This window comes from Ammodytes marinus (assembly GCF_949987685.1).
Source record: "Ammodytes marinus genome assembly, chromosome: 5".
In the NCBI taxonomy this organism is placed as follows: domain Eukaryota; kingdom Metazoa; phylum Chordata; class Actinopteri; order Uranoscopiformes; family Ammodytidae; genus Ammodytes; species Ammodytes marinus.
This window is the reverse complement of record NC_137234.1, coordinates 11,703,735-11,723,867: the sequence shown is the minus strand read 5'-3', so window position 1 is coordinate 11,723,867 and position 20,133 is coordinate 11,703,735. Positions and strand designations below refer to the sequence as shown.

Genomic DNA, 20,133 nt, shown 5'->3' with positions numbered 1-20,133 from the left:
ATGGACCCAGCGATAAAGATATTTGCTGAGGAACACTACAGTCACTGTTAACTGTTGTGCTTTTGGAAGATAGAATACATTTTTTTCTTTGCAGTGATCCCCATCCAAAATCAGAGTTAAAATGAAAATCAAACTATCTACAAGTGCCATTCACCCTCAAGGTTGTATCGGCCTGCAGTGGGAGTGTGTTAGAGATGAGCCCCCCCCCCACAGAATGTGAGGTCATACGCAGGGATTCTACCCACACCACTCATACTGTGTGGTCTTTGTTTTTGTCCAGATTCAACAAGTCATACGCAAGGCACCCACAGCTACAGTGCAGACCCTCAGGAATGTGAGCCTGTAATTGAAATGTAGCACAAACGAACGCACGCAGACGCAAACACACAAAAGGCCAACAGTTTCTTAAAGCATTTGCAAAGCGTCTCTGTGGGTTCACAGTCAACATCTCCATTCATGAACTCTTGAGCGGAATGATTTTGATTGAATGGGAGTAGTTTAAAAAGGATTTTACTCAGAAATGTGCATCATGATTATGTGCAGAATGTATGACTGTTATTCATGAATCTAAGCTCAGCAATGTCAGTCCGATGGAGGTCCACCACTGAGTTCCAGTTTGAAATATATCAAATTCCCGTAAATATCTCTTCTATTGTTGTAATCAAGACCTCATAAACCCAGACCAAGTAATGACCAAGGGCCAGACCTGTGAGAGTCCCACCAGGCAAGAAGCACTTACAATAAAATGTGGAACATGAAAACCATAGGCATTCCTCAAATTGACCTGAAAGAGCCATATTCCCATAAAAACACCCAACAAAACAATTTAGTATGTATTCATTCACCTCTTTATTGCCATTGACTGCATGTATGTATCAATGCATTTGGTGAAATCCCTGCATTTGTCTTGGCCGCTCTTGAAATCGCCTCCAAATCATCTTTAACTAAGACAGAGCCATGACAGAGTAAAAATGTGATCACTGATCTTCCCCAGACATTTCGGGTCCCCAGAGGATGAATCCTAATGGCTTTAGCTGACTGTGATCCCCTGACATGTCGGTTGACATTTCTGTTTTTTCGTGGAATGTGTTCATAACTGTTGGATGGAGTTCCAGTAAATTCAGGACAGATATCTAAGGTGCCCACAGGATGAAGAACTTTGGTGATGCCCTGACTTGTCGTTTAGCATCATCATCATCAGTTCATATTTTCAATTTGTCTAATACTTTTGTCTAGAGATCTGCAAAAAGAACGTTTTTAGCATTATTCTCTGTTGATTATGTTTAGCGCTAAATAGCAAATGTTAGCGTCCTGACAAAAGCATTTGTACGGAACCTAACTAAAAACATCCTCACATAGCTCTTGTTTGTTTACTGTATCTGCAGTCCATTAGGAGGTTGATGTTTAGAACTCAAAGAAAAACCTTTCAAAGACAAAAAACATTAAAGCACATGTCTTACAATCGAAGCTGAATTACCAACCAGGCAAAGCTGTCAACGGCCCAAATGGCCTTTATTTTACCAATGTACGACCTAATAACATTAGGCATTGACATATTATCACCGAGTGGTTGACATCCAACAGACACATATACATATTAGGATTAATATTAAGTCGGGTTTGTGGCGACCAGACAATTGTAAATCCAATATTCACTCTCCTTTAAGCTCTGTTTTGGTCATGTGTCTGCAGTGTGCTTTAAATAGGAATTTGGATGTGATAGATTACATAGACAGAGAACAGGAAGAACAGGGGGGGCCAAAGGGATCCAAAAGCAAATTTTTGTATCAGGGCTGAATAGTGGGTTAATCAAGCCCTGAGTAACAAAGAGACTTAAATGCCGTCAAATACAGAGCAATATTAGACAGCAAATATGGCATGCAGTCATTAGAGTAAATAGACTTGATAGATGTTGATAGACAAAAGAAAAAGAAAAAATATTATCAAATATCATATTGCTGTTGTTGCTCCAATGAGCACATTTTCAACACACAAGCAAAAGTACCGTATGTTGTTAAATCTGTCAAATCAGCTCTAATGATGATAATGTTTAACTGCTTGTCCAGTGGCAGTGATCAGGTTGCAACCCATATTGCGCAAGCCCCCACAATAACCAACATCATTTGCTAGTACACCAGAAGGATAAACAGGAAGTATAATTACTCTCCAGTGACACTGTATCATTGTCACTGTCAGCTGGCCATGTAATGGAACCTTAGAGCTATAAAAGAATGTGATTCACCACACAATCCACTTTACACCACTGAGTCTGCAGCCTCCAACTCCAAGCATCACTGTGGCGCTCTGTGGTTGCCTGGCAACTAAAGGAAATTGTAGGTGCCTTTGAATTAGGGCCTTTTTACAAGGTGATTTATATGAAAGCCTTGATGATAAATGCCTCCATAAATCTAGAATTTGTCTAGCAGCCATTTATATGTATTAATCATTGGAAGTCCTAATTCTGGTCACAGACACCTCTGCGTCAGAGCTGCAGATCATGTGACCGCTGAGGTAAGAAGGCAGCCGCAGCTCTTTGCTGGACGCAGGCTACATTTTTATGTTATAGTGTAAAGGCAGAGGAAGGGAACATAGCTTGTTTCCATGACACCATAAACAGGAAATGGAAAGGGGCGAGTGCTGCCACACGAGTCTGAATCAGTGTGGAACTTGCCAGAAAGGTCAAACCTTTCCCATAATATGAGTTCATGCTCTTGAAAAACACAAACACACGTCCTGTAAAATGCAAAAATTCAAAAAAAATATCTATGTGGAACTCACAATATATATAAACCAGGCACACTTCAAGCTAATTCTATCTGCACACTTCCCACTCTCTCTCTCTCTCTCTCTCTCTCTCTCTCTCTCTCTCTCTCTCTCTCTTTCCTGTGAGTGGGAGAGAGAAGGAAAGTGTCCCTCTCACTCCCACTCAGAGAGCAGGAGTGAAGCCCTGGCAGTCCGTTTTTTGGTGGCCCTCTCCTATGCAGGTCCCATCCCCAACGGTCACCATGCCAACCTGTGTGAGGAGGTTGCTTAACTGCGGGAGCAAAAAGAGACTTGATGAGGTCCTGGGATAATTAGCAGCTCATTATGGAGCCCAGTGAATAGGCCAACAAGCTCCGGGAGCCATGAGGGAGAGCTCAATGGAAAACCCACCGGATCTGAGAAACACATCAAAGGGATGCGCTCGCTTTTTAGATCACATAATACACAGGAGAGGGGGGAGAGACATTGGGGAAGAAAATATTGCCCTCTGTTCACACCTACAAATATAGCGCATAATCCCATCTTTTCAAGCCTTTGTGTGTGTGTGTGTGTGTGTGTGTGTGTGTGTGTGTGTGTGTGTGTGTGTGTGTGTGTGTGTGTGTGTGTGTGTGTGTGTGTGTGTGTGAGTGTGTGTGTGTGTGTGGCTGTGGGTGTGTGTGTGGCTGTGGGTGGGTGGGTGGCTGTTGCATCTGATTGTGTGTGTTAGTCAGGATGTCTGCGTCACACCAATCTAAGTATTTTTCTCTCCCCCAGAGGCCTTAGTTGCTCCACAAATGCAATAATCACATCTAGTCCTCCCACACACACACACACATACACACACACACACACACACACACACACACACACACACACACACACACACACACACACACACACACACACACACACACACACACACACACACACACACACACACACACAAACACACACACACACGGATATATGCACAAACAAATCACTTTTAAGCTCTCATAAGGTACAGGAACACAGTGTGTGCCTAGAGATCCCCCGTTAAGCTATCTGTCTATCATCCCCATTCATGTTTCCGTATCTCACCATCTGTCTGTCCCTCTGTTTTGCATGCAGGCAGGCACTAGTCACGCAGACTAAACCAGGCAAACCACTGTGCCAGGTGACCCATATTGCATTGCAGCTGATTTTGACCATGCATGAACCTGTGTACACCAAACATGTGTTGGTCTGCTCCCTGAAAAGCAGCAGTTATGTTGGTGATGTTGATGTTGCATTGTTGCACATTTACTATTTACTTTGTGTGACATGTTGCATATCTGCTCTTTGAAGGTGATATATTCCACATCTAGTTTTATGACCTGTTTTTATTTATTATTATGTAGCTGTTTGAACTGTGCTGTTGCATAGTATACCAGCTTGGCCTACTTAATGTTGCAGTGACTGAATTGAATCAATCTCTCTCTGATCATCAGCCTCCTAGGTTCCAAAAATCCACCCTGATGGGAAACCAATCAGTTTCTATAAAGCATTCCAGTTCACAGCATTGGGTACAGTGTGACCTAGATCTGTTTTAATGGAAATATACCAAAAAATAAACTGCTGCCATGCACTCACAATATTAAATGGGTAGAAAAAACTGCTTTCAATATTTATTTTGTAGGACACCAGAGGGCGCTACCCTTCCACATTGCTTATAATATTACTGCAAGGGGGAAATGATGTCTCTTGTATTCTGTGGTGTTGTGGTCTTAAACCTGCAGTGTGTAGAATTTTGGGTTTTATTTCCTGGCAGATTTTTTAGACAGTAATTATAATATCCATAAGTACATTTAATTTAGTGCATAATAGCTGAACATTTTTTTTTGAATTATTTTGTTTCCCTTAGAAAGTGTCTCATATATGTCCATATTTCTGCATATCTTGGACCAAGGCCTAGTGCCGCCATCTTGAAAGTGTCATAGTTGGAATGTCATCAGGTGCATTGTTTAGAAATTAGAATTGTTCTTGTCCTTGAAGGCCACTGTAGCTTCTGTTATTATTCGAAAAGGGTTGGGGTTACCCAGGGAGTGTTGCATTCTAGAACGTTGTGGAACTTTCTTGATGATGTCATATTACACACTGCACCTTTAACATCTGCATGAAATGGTGGCATTGATTTTTGCCAGAATGGAAGAGAATAATTTATGATGTAAAACATGCCTGAAATCGTGTTGGTATACCATAAAGGCTGTGTAGGATGCTGCAGCCTTCCAATAAGTTTTCTTCTTGCTCTCTGTTTTGTGTCAACAGTGCAGCACCTACACCCCCTAGTGGTGGTGAAGGAGAGAGGATTTAGTAGTAAGAAAAAAGCAACATACTGTAAGTGTGGTATTCCTATTAATGGATCACAACTTGTACACTTATTAGGTTTTTCTAGGGTTTTTGGTTTTGAATACCAAACAAATCCAACACCAGCCGTGAGTCGATTAAAAAGGTTTGTTTTAATTTAACAGAAATTGTCAGACAAAGGCACGTAATGCATGAAAATACAACTGATTGATCACATAGTGCAACAGAGATGAAAAGAGAATGTAAACCATATCTGTCGCTCTGCGGGAAAACTTGATCAAATATTTGAAAAATGGAAAACAATATTTTTTTATGATATTGTAAGTAGAACAACAAAGATACATCAACAGACATCAACATAAACATGTTATTATGGCAGACAAACATCCAAAAGAGGTCTGTAGCTTCATGGGAGATCCTCATAGGTAATGTTCGTGAGACAAACATGAAATAAGACCTTAGTCAGTCCAAAGATAAAATAAAAAAATAGGCTTGTAGTTCATCACAATAGAGCCTGTAACATGCTCCTTAATCATCAGTGTCTTCTTTAAAAAGAGGGAATTGCCTTTTCTTCCAAGGAAAAAGGCCTTGTATCACAGTATAACCCTTTGCTTTTTGAAAAGATTATTGGTAAAAAGACAAACATTAGACCAATAAGACATAAAGTGAGCCAAGTGACGGACTGATATTACCATGCTTCCAGCACTATAATGCAGTGGAATTGATTTTCTATTTATTTTCTTGGCCCTTGAGAGAGGAGACAGCTGGTCTTATAGGAGCCAAGCAGTGGCTTCCGTGGTTATGGATCTCTCTCATGCCAACATTAATGACACGTTCCTCACCCACTTCCCAGCATCAACACACGGCCACTATAAAACATTGACGAGAAACGGTCACTCCTTTAAGAGACGATTTCAAATCTGTGCTCTCAGAAATCAAGTATATTGCACTTTAACCATCGGGAAGAGTAAACAGAACAAGACTTTAAGAGCTGACTGACCACACAGGGCAGACAAGGCAATAAGGAAGAAAGAAAACAAAAATACACAATGTCCTTTGCCTCTGTGCTTTAGTCAGGAGATTCTTCATTAAAAGGAATAGTTCTTTTTTTGCAGAGAGATTAGAAGATTGATACCACTCTCGTGTCTGTATGCTAAATAACAAGCTACAAACCAGTAGCCAGTTTGCTTAGCTTAGCATTAAGACTAAAAACATTGGAAACAGCTAGCCTGTCTCTGTGCAAAGATAACAAAATGTGCCTACCAGCCCCATTAGCATTTCATAGCTGAGGCCAACAAGATACCAAACTTGAGGTTTTGTTTGTGTGTGCATGTAAATGCTTGCAACAGTTTGAGAGAAGTTGAGCAGAAGCCACATGATAAAACAAAAGTAATTTGCCAAATCTTAGCTCATCTATTGATTATGTCCTCAAGAAAACCTTGGGGAAGAGTAGGGCCCACGTTGCTGCATTGTAGTGATAATACACTTCCCTCCACCCTTCCTAAACCTTGAACTGACTATTTATATCTTGTGATGATTTCATAGCTATCCTTGGGGGAAAAACACAACATTTACATACTGTCATATTTGTATTATTTTAAAGGTTAATTTAAAATTGTTAGCGACAAACATTCTAGACAAGATTTTAAAAAAATCAACCAAAGATGTCATTTCTGTCTGACTTGACTAAATGCGTGACGATCGTGTCTTGTGACGATTGTACAACCAATCCTCTCAGACAGTCCTATCCTGTCAGCCGGCGGCGTTCGTGTCACTGCGCCTCACTCAATCAGGCGGGTACCAGCAACCTGTCTATGGCAAACTGTAAACGGTCCCAGTTCTTCCAGAATATGGTGAGAAAGCAAACGCCCAGGACGGTGGCTATGACGTGGTGCCGGCTCCTCATCAGCGGAGCGGCGAACTTGGCGGCGGTGGAGACGCACACCAGGATGACTGTGATGATGGCCAGCATGATGTTGATGCTCTTCCCCAGGAGGACTCGCGCGTCCCGGGTCTCCAGCTGCACCGTCTGCTGCTGGTGCTGCTGCTGGAGCTCCAGCTTGGACACTCGCGTCTGACACGACTCCAGAGCCTCCTGTCAACACAGAGAGAGAGAGAGGGAGAGAGAGAGAGAGAGAGAGAGAGAGAGAGAGAGAGAGAGAGAGACTTGATGAGTCTGGATGTTTTTTCCCAAGTGACCAAAGGGCATTTCGCTGACCATTTAAAAAATTAGAGTCAGTGATTCTCTTCACTTCATGTTTTGTCAAAATCAGTAAATATCTCGTGACGATCCGATAACTGTCCTTACTGTGTATGCGCTGAAAGAAGTCTGATGTTAATCCACAGCCAAGGCTCTGTAAACATGCTGTTGGCTATGGTTGGCCCCCATTGTTTACATATTAGTTTACAGAGCCTCTAGGCTGTGTATTACTGTACCACCAGATTGTTTTTCAGCGCACCGACAGGTAGCAGATAGTGAGAAGATTTTGACAATATTTTGACAATAAGCATTCTCCAGAATTGCCAATTTTAATCCTCATTTACCCACATTCTCATCAAAGGATAATTGTGTATCATCAACTGAGAGAGAGATGGAGAAAGAAGAACTTGTCATAGCAATTTGTCATTCATGTCAAAAGACAAAACAGACCATGATTTTTATGTTATCTAATGAAATATACTATTATACACAGTCAGACTTAACTAATGAATTGACCTTTATACGTCATTGTGTTCATCAATCAGACCAATGATGGTAGGCTACATAGTCTGCAGTTTCCCACTCAAGCATCACTACCTAACAGATTCACTAATATTTACCTGTATGTCCCTGGCCCTTTCATGAGCCTGATAAGCAACCCTCTCCTCGATGCTGGCCAGTTCCTGCTTCAGATTAGACATCTCATGTTGGTGAAGCTCCGTCAGGTCGTTCAGTTGGTCTTCCAGTCGCTCATACCTGGTAAAAATATTAGTTTAAAACTATGACTCATTGGCAGATTGGAATGCTCTGTACATGAAGTGCTTCTGCTTCTGATATTAAAGATACAGTGTGTAATAAAAGAGTGTTTTGGCGTCATCTAGTGGTGAAAGTTCTAGATTTAAAACTTGTGTCCGGTTCTGAGAATCTACAGCAGTTACAGTGGCCTTAAAACGCAAGAAGCTAGTGACTCAAGATCGCATCATCAACCACTGCCTCAAGTCTTTCCACAATCAAGTGATGAGGTGAAGATGTATTTAGTTATTTATTCTATAGTACTTCTTCTTTGTCTTCCAACAGGTGCATTTCCCCAGGACACCCACTAAAAACACATCAGGCCGAAAAGGCCATGCAACATGGCGGTGCGCTCCGTTCCTATTTACATTATAAGGTAATAGAAATAAACAACTTTATTTTTAAGGGATTATACACTAATTAAAACATAGTTATGAATATTATATTCCAATTCTACCAAGTCTGTTCTGAAAGCGCCCAATTCTCTTAAAGCAGCTACGAGTAACATTTAAATATCTTTTAAACAGCCTCATGTTTCCTCTGATAATCATAAATTACCTTTAACAGCAAACGAGACCATCAGTGCAAAGAAAGACGTTTTTATATAGTTTTTATTACTGCGTTTGGTCTGGTCGCACATCCAGTCCGATTTTAAGTTTGCGCATGCAAACTATCCCTTCAGGTGAGGGAAGGGGAGCGGGAGCCTTGTTTGAGACAGTTGTTTGTCGTCATAATGACTGATAAACGGGGCTGAACCATCAAAGAAAAAAAAGAAAATGCAATGAAGAAAAGCTAAAAGGGAGTGGTAGAGGGCGTTGCCAAGCAACGTATACACAATTTCACGGGAGCAAACTAGACTGCAGTGTTTACTCCTAAATGAATGAGCGGTAGCCTACTAAAACAAAGTTTACTTTGCCTCACCATCATCAGATGACCATTATTCATCTGAAATAGTCATTATTTACAACAACATAAACACATTACCTCATCGTGATCCATACTAACTGCCGTCTCTCGTTCATTCGCTTTCTGTGAGGACATGGAATCTTTCACCTCCGTGAGAGTAGTTAGGTGACACTGCATCAACTCATTGCAATCAGGTGTGTGTAGCACTTACTGGCATTAGTTGATGCTGTGTCACTAACCACTCTCACTCAGCCGAAAAGAGTCCGGTGCCCTCACACTTTCAACACACGGACATGCACTATATTGCTTCCTGATCATTTGAATCTCGCACGCCCGGCACAAGCTAGAAAACGGCTTCACGACAGCTGGCGTCGTAAAAATACTACCGTTTTTGTCCAAAGGGGCCGCCAACGGACAAAGTTACTCGTAGTGGCTTTAACACACTGCACTTTAACATTTTGGAAACACTAACACAGCTATTACATACATAACATCAACCTGGGAATTATTGCATTAAGCAAGGACAATGAAATCTTAAGTAGCATACCTGTATCTCTCCTCCTGCAGGGTTCTGTTGATGACGCCATACTCGCTCTTGAACTGAGTCTTTAGCTCATCTATATCCTCCTCCAGCTGGTTCTGGGCCTCTTTGATTTCCCTCACCTCCTCCAGACTCAGGGCCAGTCTGCCCTGGTCGTCTCCCCCGGCATGCTGGTCCTGACCCTGGGCCTGACCCACCGACCCTCCTCCTCCCACGGCCGCTGCTGCTGTGTGGCCGTTACTGTCTGCTGAGATGGAGGCACTCCCCGAGGAGCACTCATCGTCGCTGGGATACTTGGGCTTGCCCACCATGGAGGTGCTGCTGCTCAGCCCCTTTGCCGTGCCGTCGGTGGGCAGCGGCAGCGGCAAGGGCGGCGAGGAAGCATCCAGGGTGTTCTTGAGGTGTGCGATGTTGTCGGCGCTGCCAAACTTGTTCCGGATGAGGTTGGCGAACTCTCTGGGCTTACTGAAGAAGAACGGAGGGGAGAGGGAAACGCCCGGTCCGATGGTCTTGATCTTGTCCATGGTCGGGTGTCGCCCACTGCCGGTCATATCCCTCAGCAGCTCTCTGGTAGACTCCCGGGGTAAGGTGATGTGTTTGACAGCCGACGTGTGAGGAGTGGACGGGCTGTGTAGGATCTCATTGTCCTTCATCTTGCGGTGGTACTGCTCCAGCTTCTTCTGCATCTGGGCAATGTGTTGAGCCGACTTCTGGTTCTTCTTCTCGAACACCTGCTTGATGCGCCCCACTTGCTGCTTGTCGGCATTGTTCACCAGCTTCAGGTACTCGGCCACGTTCTCGTCCCGCGCCGACTGCTCAATCTTCAGCTGCTCCGTCACCTTCAGTATCTTCTGCTGGAGGTTGTCCATGCACGAGCGACTACGATGGACCTCTGAGCCCAGAGCGGAACCTGCTCCTCCATCACTAAGATCCAGATCCAGATTGTTCTCTGAAGAACCCCTACGCATCGACATGGGGAGGCTCAGAATACTACCATCAGAGCTCCGGTCCTACACGCAGGAGAAACAAAGACAAAATACATTTACCATATTAGATATGGAGCACTTGAAGTGATGGTCTTTCAATATGAAAATGTCTCTAATTAGTTAAATAAGTAATCTGGCAAAGGCAAACATGGCATACAATGCCAGTTGTATTCATTGCAAATCAATACAATTGCATTCAATTTCGAATCGGACTCACAGACCCAGTGGATTAAACATTTCCTTTAATGCTTTTTATGTTTCTGAATATGAACTTCATACTGAGTCTGCTCTATTGAGTGGTTATGCTTTTGCCACTGAGACCATCTGGTTGTCTATGTAATGCTCTTAGTTGGCATGTATGTAATGTCTTAGGAGCCAGAATTTAATCCTGTTTGTTTATAATATAGCACACAGACGACACAGATTATGAAATTCAAATAACAGCTATTAATGTGCGTGAAAGAATTGGAGCATGCACATTTAATGTAGGTCAGTGATAATGTCACAAATAAGCCCAAGGCCCAGGAAATCCCTTTTTTCCAGACACTGTCTGTTTTTTGTTGTTCTTTGTTTTTACAGTAAATCACCATTGATCCTGGTAGAGGCTCAACACAATGTAGTTCACTGCTGAGCACATAACTCTTGAATTCTCTGTTGCAGATTCAAGGAAGTGAAACTGTAAAAATAGTATTTTGGTAAGAAAGTTTCGCTACAGCTGGAAACCTGCCGACCCTTCATGAAAGAGGAAACTTAGCAAAGCAATGATAGACAGAATTTTTTTTTTTTTTAGAGCAGAAGTGTCACCTCAAGTGAAATTGCACTGAAATGTACTGCTGGCCTATCAAGCCAAAAGATCTTTGGCTTGGCAGGTCGATCACAGTACAACACCAGTGTGACAGTGGGAGGTGTAAGCTGATGAAGCCTAATACAAAGTAGTGTACAACATGCACTATGGGCTGTATAAAGCTGCACTAATCCATGAGAAAACGTAACACTGCTAGTTTCAGGCGAATAAACAGATTGCGGCAAACTCACAGAGACTTAGGGCTCAATCCTGCTTAGCCTTTCCACATCACCACGGCATGGTTACATATTGCAAGCTAAGTATCTTTACAATTGACAAATGCATCTGCTGACACTCCTCGACACATGACTGTCAGGTGGAATTCAAGAGAGGTTTACCAATAATGGCGTGCATGCACACACACACACACGCGCGCACACACACACACACACACACACACACACACACACACACAGTAACATACTGAATAGCAGATACTAGACTAAGAAAAAACCACACTCAGCAGGAGTATTCCTTTGTCAAACCTGTTGGACTTAAGTTATCCACTTAACGCATGTACATTCCCATTTACTTGTCGTTGTCACCTGTTGTGACCTAACTGAACTAGTCAGACCTGTTTGTGAGGCCGTTACAGTGAACAAGACCTTGCTGTGTCATCTCTGCGATCTCCACCAGAGCACACACACACCATCACACAGAAACAGCTTTTCACTATCCTAATACTTTGGTGATGCCCTGAATTTTCCTGTAACACCAAACTTTCCATTCGTCCAATACTTTGGCTTATGACAATTAACCCCACAAAACTGATGTATTTCAAATCAGCCTCAGCTGTACTCTGTGTTAAGTGTTGAGAAGAAAGTGTTAGTGCTAAGTGCTAACAAGCTACACTAAAATGGTACACATGTTAAACAGTATTCCTACATGACATCAGCGCATGACCATGCTAGCATTACCTCACAGTATCTATGTGCCTAAGGGTTATATGGTTTCAGCAAGCTGCTCTCATTATGAACTTTAGTCTTGTTTCTACTTCAAGAAATTTGTAGTGTTCTTAGCATTGTGCCTACAATTATACTGTGCATAACCAATATATATGTATTTATGTATAGTGTGTAACCAGAGAAAGCCACGCTTCTCTCTGAGAGCATGCCTGGGGTATTTCAGCCTCTGTCATCATCCCAATCTCTCCCCCTCTCTGGCATCTGTTCTTCTTGAACACAGGACCCTTTGTCTTCAGAGAAAAAAGCACACTTTGTCATGTCCTACCTCTGCTCAGTGCAAGATTCTGATGAGCGAGCTACTGCATATGGATTCGCTGGCCTGACGTAAAGCCTGAGGAGCCCAATCACAATCACGCTCCTTCCACCGTCTATACAGTATCTCTTGTCAAAACTATCAAGTTCACACTAAAGCGGCCCTTCTGCCAAACCTGTTTTTCAAAAGAAATAAGGAAAGAACAGGCTTACAGTATATCCTTCTTTGGGAGGAAGCGTGGGGCAGGCTTGTGTGTAGGTTGCTCACATTACCCAGTCTTTTAAGATTTCCAACAAAAACAACACAAAGAGCTGCCTGTTTGACCAGACATCTCCGACTGCGTGCTATTTCTGCCATACTGGAACTAAGCTAGCTCCTCAGACGCTCTCCCACCAACCTGACCTAACTCTAAAGTGTTCAATATTCTCTGCTGTACCATTGAACAGACACATACACAGAGCACAGTAGTGTGAGTTCAAGTTTCTGTGGTACAGGAGATGCAGGATGAGTGTAAAATAGATCAAATGGTGAGCTGGTCATCATTGATGGATCCCTACTGAGGCCAGCAGCGGTTATCCAAGTACACATTCACAGAAGTGGGAGGTTTTTTAAAAGATGTATAAACTTCCATTTTCCTCATGCACCTGGAGTAAAATGGACGGCCAGACAAAGTTTGTGTGACACAGCTGGAATGAGGAGGGGTAAGCTTTTTCTTCCAAAAACAAGATGGCTTTTTGCCGGATGAGGTCGGATTCACAAGAGCAGCTCATATAACACGAATAACGCGCCCCAGATGTTTCACACGCTCTAGAACCCAAAAAAACAAGTATGACATCTGACTGTGTCCCGATAAGAGACTCTGCACAAGTTCTCCCATGTCAGTTTCATAAGCCAGTTTGCAGTTTCCACTTCAAGAATTCCACCCACGCTGACTAACGGCTGGAGCAATCGGAGGGTCTCTCTGGGTGAGTGGCTCTGCTAAACGAATTAGCCTCACGCTGATGAAAATGTCCTCCCAAATATGCTGAGGAGCTGCCCTACTTTTCACTCTGTCCCTCTCGTACACTAATGCAGGGCCGTTCTCCAGGGGCTGTTGAGGCAGCAGGGTAAAACAGGGAGAGGATCGCAGTCCTATAAGGACAGCTAGAGATGAGGGAAGGAGAATAGAAAGCCCAGTAAGCAGGGGGAAAGTGAGAGGTCAAAGGTTCAACCCAGGCTACAGTTGGATGAGATGGTGTGTTTCCATCTACATCCAGATGACCTGTATTGGTGCCCTATGGCAACACAATGAATTCACTCAGTGACTTTGACTTGTCATTTACGTTAAGAAGCCAGACATACGCCCAGCCCACTGCTGTTTGACTCACCCATTCATATTACTGTGTCAGTAGAGCGGAAAAAAGACAGACAGAAAGTGGGTGACAAAACAGAAAGAGAGAGAGAAATAGGACATGAATAGAAAAGGATTAGAACAAAGGGAGGATGCTCCCAAACCTAGAGCAGCACACACACACACACACACACACACACACACACACACACACACACACACACATCATCCCAATAATCATCATCTCCAGCAACAGGATCTACCAGTGGCCTCTGTGGCCTCAGGGTGCCCCTCCTCAAACCATCAACCCCGTACGAGCCCCCTTGTCCCCCCACGCCGTCCTACATAGCATAGCACACGGCGTCTGTCCAACACCATGATGACCCATTTATTATGCTCTGACCCCGCGACACAGCATAACATAAAGATCCAGCTGCATTAGCCTCAATCTTTAACCCAACAAGGGGAGCGCTGTGTGTTGAGTTATCCGGGACAAATCTTATCTACATTTTTGGGAGCCAAAGTCGGGGTGAGTGAGTGGATATAGGAACTGCAGATGCTGCTTATCCGGCGCTGCAGTGTGCTCTCGCTTGGATCAATGATTTAGTTAGTGAGTGAATCTTTTCATGCAAAAACAGACCTCATGCTCATCTTCCCACCACAGCAACAGAAGGAAACAGGCAAAGCAGCAATTCACTATAAAAGAAGTCCTGTACTGGACTGGAGTGAGTTGAGAGCGCTCCAATGATATAGAACTGGGTGGGGTATGTACGCAGACACTGAGCGGCGTTAGTGGAATAAATATTGGTTGAGATTAGCAGAATGAACAGAAAACTGGGGAGGTCTCTTGCTAAACTCACGCTATTAAAACCTGCAGACGTGTCCTAATACAAACAGGAAGGCGCTGTCCCTGTTACGAGGAAGTAATGTGTGTGAGTGTTCAGAATCGCTGCTCTAATCGGCAGAAACCACCAGTTTACAAAGTATGTGTCTGGTCACAGAGGCCCGTCCACCCACCCACACATTCAACTACAAGCACAGGTGTTGTTTTTTTTGTTGGTATTTTTCCTTTATTTGTTCTCAAAAGATCAAATGAGGGGTGACAATGATGTGAAGTGATCTGAAGAAATTGGATCGAAATGATGAGGCGGCGGTGTCTGGCATATAGGGTGGCACTTATGTGGCATTCTCTCTTTCTGCGCTCTCTCTACACACACACACACACACACACACACACACACACACACACACCACACACACGCACACACACACAAGGCAACAGAGCTGGCACACTCATCGAGATAGAACAAAACCGTCCCTTCAGCAAAGAACCGAGCCACAGAGGGGAAGAAGCCTGCGGTGCTTATTGGTATTCCCTCCAGCTGATCCTCATGGATACAGACACTCTCCCACAGGGCAACGGGAAGGGAACCAGAGAGGGGGAGAGCGAGAGCAACAGGGAGCACATCTTTGATTGTCGGCAGAAAGCTGACCCAACAACATATCCTCTTCCTCCTCCTCCTCCTCCTCCTCCTCCTCCTTCTCTCATCTGCATCCCACAGCTGCCTATGTGGTCACACTTGGATTGCAAAAGCGTTCTGTAGCCTATAGAAGGCAGAACAGTGTGCCTCATCAGAATGAAAGAGGAAGAAAAAAATATACTAGCAAAGGAGTTTGAAGTCTCTGGTTTCTTTGAATGACTAATCCCAGGGAGGTCAGAGGAAATCAAACTCTTAAGACACATTCGCTATTATCTCATAGAAAAGCTGGTCCAAAACTTAATCAATAGCCCATTAACACTCCCAGCGTGTGTGCTATTATGGCCTGGACTGGGAGAGCATTGAATGGGATTCATAAACATGCAGCTATATCCAATAGATTTGAAAAAGGGAGAGAATGAGTCCAGCCAATGGTGTAGCAGTGTTTTGTGAGGGGTCAAGAAGGTCATTTACTGTTAAAAAACAAAGAATACACCAAATAAGAACAAAAAAGGGGACAATAGTTGGAGTATGATTCACAAAGTACAAATGTTAAAAGGCTGATAGCTGCACTGATGTGGAGGCTAATCTGTTTGCCTTTTGCCCGGTGACGTGAAATAACCACCAGAGAGATAACACACACGGGGTTTACTGAGAAATGCCACACAGATCTCTACAGAGCTGCAACCAGGGTGAAAGACACTTTCTGGAAACAGGCCACTCGAACTGAGGTGTTGCATCATCGTTGGCCTCTACCCCACTATATACTGCTGCACACAATGGCTTTTTTGAGGAACAAAAAACAATCTGAATGTCATTTGCGGCCAACAAGAGGAGGAAAAGCATAATTACGCGGCCCAGTGGCTATTAAGCATCCAAATCCTCAGATACGTTGTTCCGTTTTATCTTGTCGGTTGTTGCACCACAAGCCTTTAATTGCTTACTTGAGAGGCTCACATCATTTCTTTCAAGCTCTACTCCAGAGGAAAAGTTTTAGATGTTCGCTCATTTCAAAGAGTTAGTGTTACATTTTAATCAGACGTGGGCTATCTGCGACCGTTCACAGGGCGGCAGGGGAGCTTTAACACGAGTAAAACAGGCTCGACAAAGACAATTGCCAGGGAAGACTCCCTAAAGGATTGTGTGATAATCCCATTGGTGGGTAGATTAAAATCGCAAGCTCCACCTTTGAAGACAATGGATGACAGGATTGTAGCACTGAAAGCTCAGGCATAAAACCAGGGAAGAATAAAAACCTTCTGCTCAATCCTTGACAGACTTTCTGGCTGCACAAGACTCAGTTGACCGAGCATTCCTCTTCTCTGTGCCACCTTGACTGAGTGCACCAGGCTCTGAACACATGCTCTATAGGTCTAGGATATGACAAAACGAGTAGGGGATTTATTTTGAAGTCAGTTGTTTTAAAGTTACAGTGTGTAATAAAGGTGTATTTTGCTACAGTGGCCTTTGAGGACGAGAAGCTAGATATTAAAGATGGGATCACACACCAATGACTCAAGTCTCTCTGTATTATAAAGAGATGAAGTGAAGCTGCATTATATTTAGGTATTTATTCTATAGTACTTCTTCTTCCAACAGGTGCGTTTTTCGGTGGACACCCACTATATAATAAAAACATGTAAGGCCGTTACGTTTGTCCGTTCTGTGCTGCTGTATAAACATGGCGGTGCAACATGGAGGCACACCCCGCTCCTAGATGTAAAACGCTCATTCTCAGCTAATGAAGCCATAATACACTTATTAAAACACACTTATGGATAAAATATTCCATGTGTACCAAAATTATGTTCTTATGAACGCCAATTCCCTTTACACACTGACTGCACCTTTACACATAAAGAAAGAGTCTAAGGTTGTACACATTGTAAAACTTTTTTAGACAAATTTGGGATTTTCATATGCTGTGATCAGGATATTTTGCTGTGTGATTCTCATGCTCTCTTTGCTAAAGGAAAGGGATAGGAGCAGGAGGGTATACTATTTTATTTAACACTCACAATAGTTTGTAAATACTACATTTCCATTATCAGGAGAATCATGTATTATTCTCACGAGTGATTTGAAAAAGCGGTGTAGCTCGCTAACCTCCTATATTGATCTCTGGATTAATTTTGAGTTGCCTCAAGGGGAGGCGCTGGATCTTTCCAGTCATTCCTAAATCCTAAATGTGTCACTTGTGGCTGAAGGCTCGGCTTACCCATTGTATCAGAAAAAGTAAATTTTCCAAGATCGTTTGACTTTTTAACAAATAAAGCCCAAATTTTACCCTATCTTTTGATTCATTCAAATATTTATTTCTAAACAAATTAAAGTAAAATGATTCAAGAGTGTTTTGAGAACATGTTGATGATTATCAGGATAACAACAAAACATTAGCATCCCTCATCACATATTTAGAACATATGATACTGTGTTAAATGTATGATGTTGTAAGAATTTACTTGCAGTTAAATACATATTATGTGATCACTGTTGTCAAATTGGCCACAAAGAAGAAAGAAAATCCATTCTCTTCAGAAAACATTAAATAATGTTTAATTTAATGGAAGGTCCTCCTACATCTGCTTTGATATTGTTTATCCTAAATGCGTAACAAAATGGTTACAATGTTGGGCACCCAACCTGTCAAAAAAGGTATGGGTCAGGAAGAGTTTAATTGTTGCTCTTTAAAAAGTAGGTCAGGCAGGAGTCATTGTGGCCATAACAACAGAAACACCTGCAAGGCTTTTCATATTTTACATTTTCAGTTTCTGTTGGAACTATTACTTCAGTTTGTTTTCGTATCGACTCATGTTTACAGTTTGAGGCAGTGCTTAGCCATGCCCCTGTTGTTTTGGTCTTCTGTATATTGATCTGGTAGTTAAATGCTTTGTCCATCATAATTGGTTGGAGGAGAACAAAAATTAAAAACACCTGTTCACCAACACAACATCACACAAACTACAGCGTTAAATAAATTCAAATATAGATGAATGGATGTTCATCAAAATCATTGATATCGATTAAAAAAAGGAGAAAAACAGGTGTATTGCTCCATAAAATTATTGTTGCAAAGCAGTTAAAAATATTGAGAGAGAAAAAGTGGCACTTTATTTAGCCTAAACTTCAAATAGATAGATGCTCCCTTTGATAAGACTTTAAACATTACGTTGATAAAGTGATCAGTCAATTGGTAGAAAAATAATCTGAAGACAAATTTCATAATCGATTAATCATTTTTTGAGTTATCGATTAACACAATAGGCTATCCCAAAAATGAATTGGATCTAGCTTTTTACCCATTGGAATACTTTGCATGTCTTTCCTAAACTTTAGGTTTTGTAGTTGGTTAAACAAAGCAAGCAATTTTAAGAAAAACATCAACTCAGGCTCGGTTAAATTGCTGTCGACATGTCCAATGTGTTATAGCATGTTGTAGACCACACACACTAAATCGAATGAATCGTCGATTTAAAAAAATAAAAAACAGATTCATCGATATGAGATCATCATTAAGTTCAGTTCTATTTCAATTCCCAGCAACATCTAGCCTAGCCTATATAACATACGTTGTTAGCTACATGTTTCTGTGTTATCAGCCTTTGTTAGGACAAAACGTGCAGCTTGGAACCGGCGCAGCTGTCGGTTTCACATGACGCACAGATCAACAATGTGTGTGTCGCTGACTCGCTGGTACAGTCCGGAACCTGCCGTTCATGACACACACTGCGAGGATGAGAAATACACTCTCACATGATACTCACCGTCCGGCCGCTGAGGTATTTCTCTACTTCAGATAAAGTTCGCACGGACACGTTGGCGCTGGGCATAATAATCCCGTCGTTTGTGCTCATTCGAAAGCTGCTGGTTGTCCAGGTCGGGACCAGGACTAGTTTACTACTCACGCCTTACATCGAAACCATGTTTTAGCCCCGTCTCACTCTCTCTCTCTCTCTCTCTCTCTCTCTCTCTCTCTCTCTCTCTCTCTCTCTCTCTCTCTCTCTCTCTCTCTCTCTCTCTCTCTCTCTCTCTCTCTCTCTCTGCCCCTCACACACACACACACAGGCCTACACATGGGCTATAGGCGACACTGGCTGTCCCTTACAGCTTACAAACACTATGTGTGTGTGAGTGTGTGTGTGTGTTTGTGTGAACCCAAACTCCGCCTATTTTCTGTGTGCAGGGTGGATGCGCGAGGAGGGGTTAACTCTTTCAACACACGTGCCTATCAGTGATAGATAAAAAGCAATAGCCACGTAATTTCTTCAGCAATAATCCACCCACACTGTGGCCAATGGTGGTTTTACAGTGTGGTTTCAATTTTAGAGGGTCTCATGATGACAAAGGAATTTCAAATACAAAGGGTCTGAAGTATAATGTCTGGGAGTGAACAAAGATGTAGGCTATAGGCCTTTGATCAGGCTATGTACATTAGGCCTATATTCTATCGAAACAAAAAAGGCAAAGGATCTGTTGAAATACTGGGTGAAATAGAAGACTATTTAAATCCAGGCCAAGTCTGTTTAGGCCTAGCCTACAAATCGGTGGTTGTCTACTCATAACCATTAGTTAATAAAAGTAGTTGGCTACATGAAAAATCTTGTGTTAGAAATATATTAAAGGGAATGTCCCACATAAATATTATCAGAAAAGTGTACTTATTGTAGGCTATCAAAGTAAAAGTGTTACTGGATTCTAATAACTGATGCATCATGCATTAATGTGTAAGCAGCTTTAATGAAGCTGGTCGAGCAGCCTATTTATACACTGC

At 42.5% G+C, this 20,133-nt stretch overlaps 1 protein-coding gene across 1 annotated transcript; it reads right to left on the bottom strand.

Annotated features, from left to right (window-relative positions):
- Positions 1–5,218: 5,218 nt before the first annotated feature.
- LOC307251303 (transmembrane and coiled-coil domain protein 3-like) lies at positions 5,219–19,457 on the bottom strand. Its single transcript, XM_080028637.1, has 4 exons — positions 19,127–19,457; positions 9,513–10,516; positions 7,888–8,023; positions 5,219–7,162 (listed from the first exon to the last, which is right to left on the bottom strand). The coding sequence occupies exons 1-4, from the start codon at positions 19,214–19,216 to the stop codon at positions 6,857–6,859; spliced, it is 1,536 nt and encodes a 511-aa protein (XP_079884763.1). The 5' UTR covers positions 19,217–19,457; the 3' UTR covers positions 5,219–6,856.
- Positions 19,458–20,133: the final 676 nt, after the last annotated feature.

Coding starts and splice junctions, on each gene's coding strand:
- LOC307251303 (XM_080028637.1), bottom strand. CDS start 19,216: ATGAGCACAAACGACGGGATTATTATGCCCAGCGCCAACGTGTCCGTG. Junction 8,024..9,512: donor CTGCAGGAGGAGAGATACAG/GTATGCTACTTA, acceptor TATTTTTACCAG/GTATGAGCGACTGGAAGACC. Junction 7,163..7,887: donor AAAGGGCCAGGGACATACAG/GTAAATATTAGT, acceptor CTGTGTTGACAG/GAGGCTCTGGAGTCGTGTCA.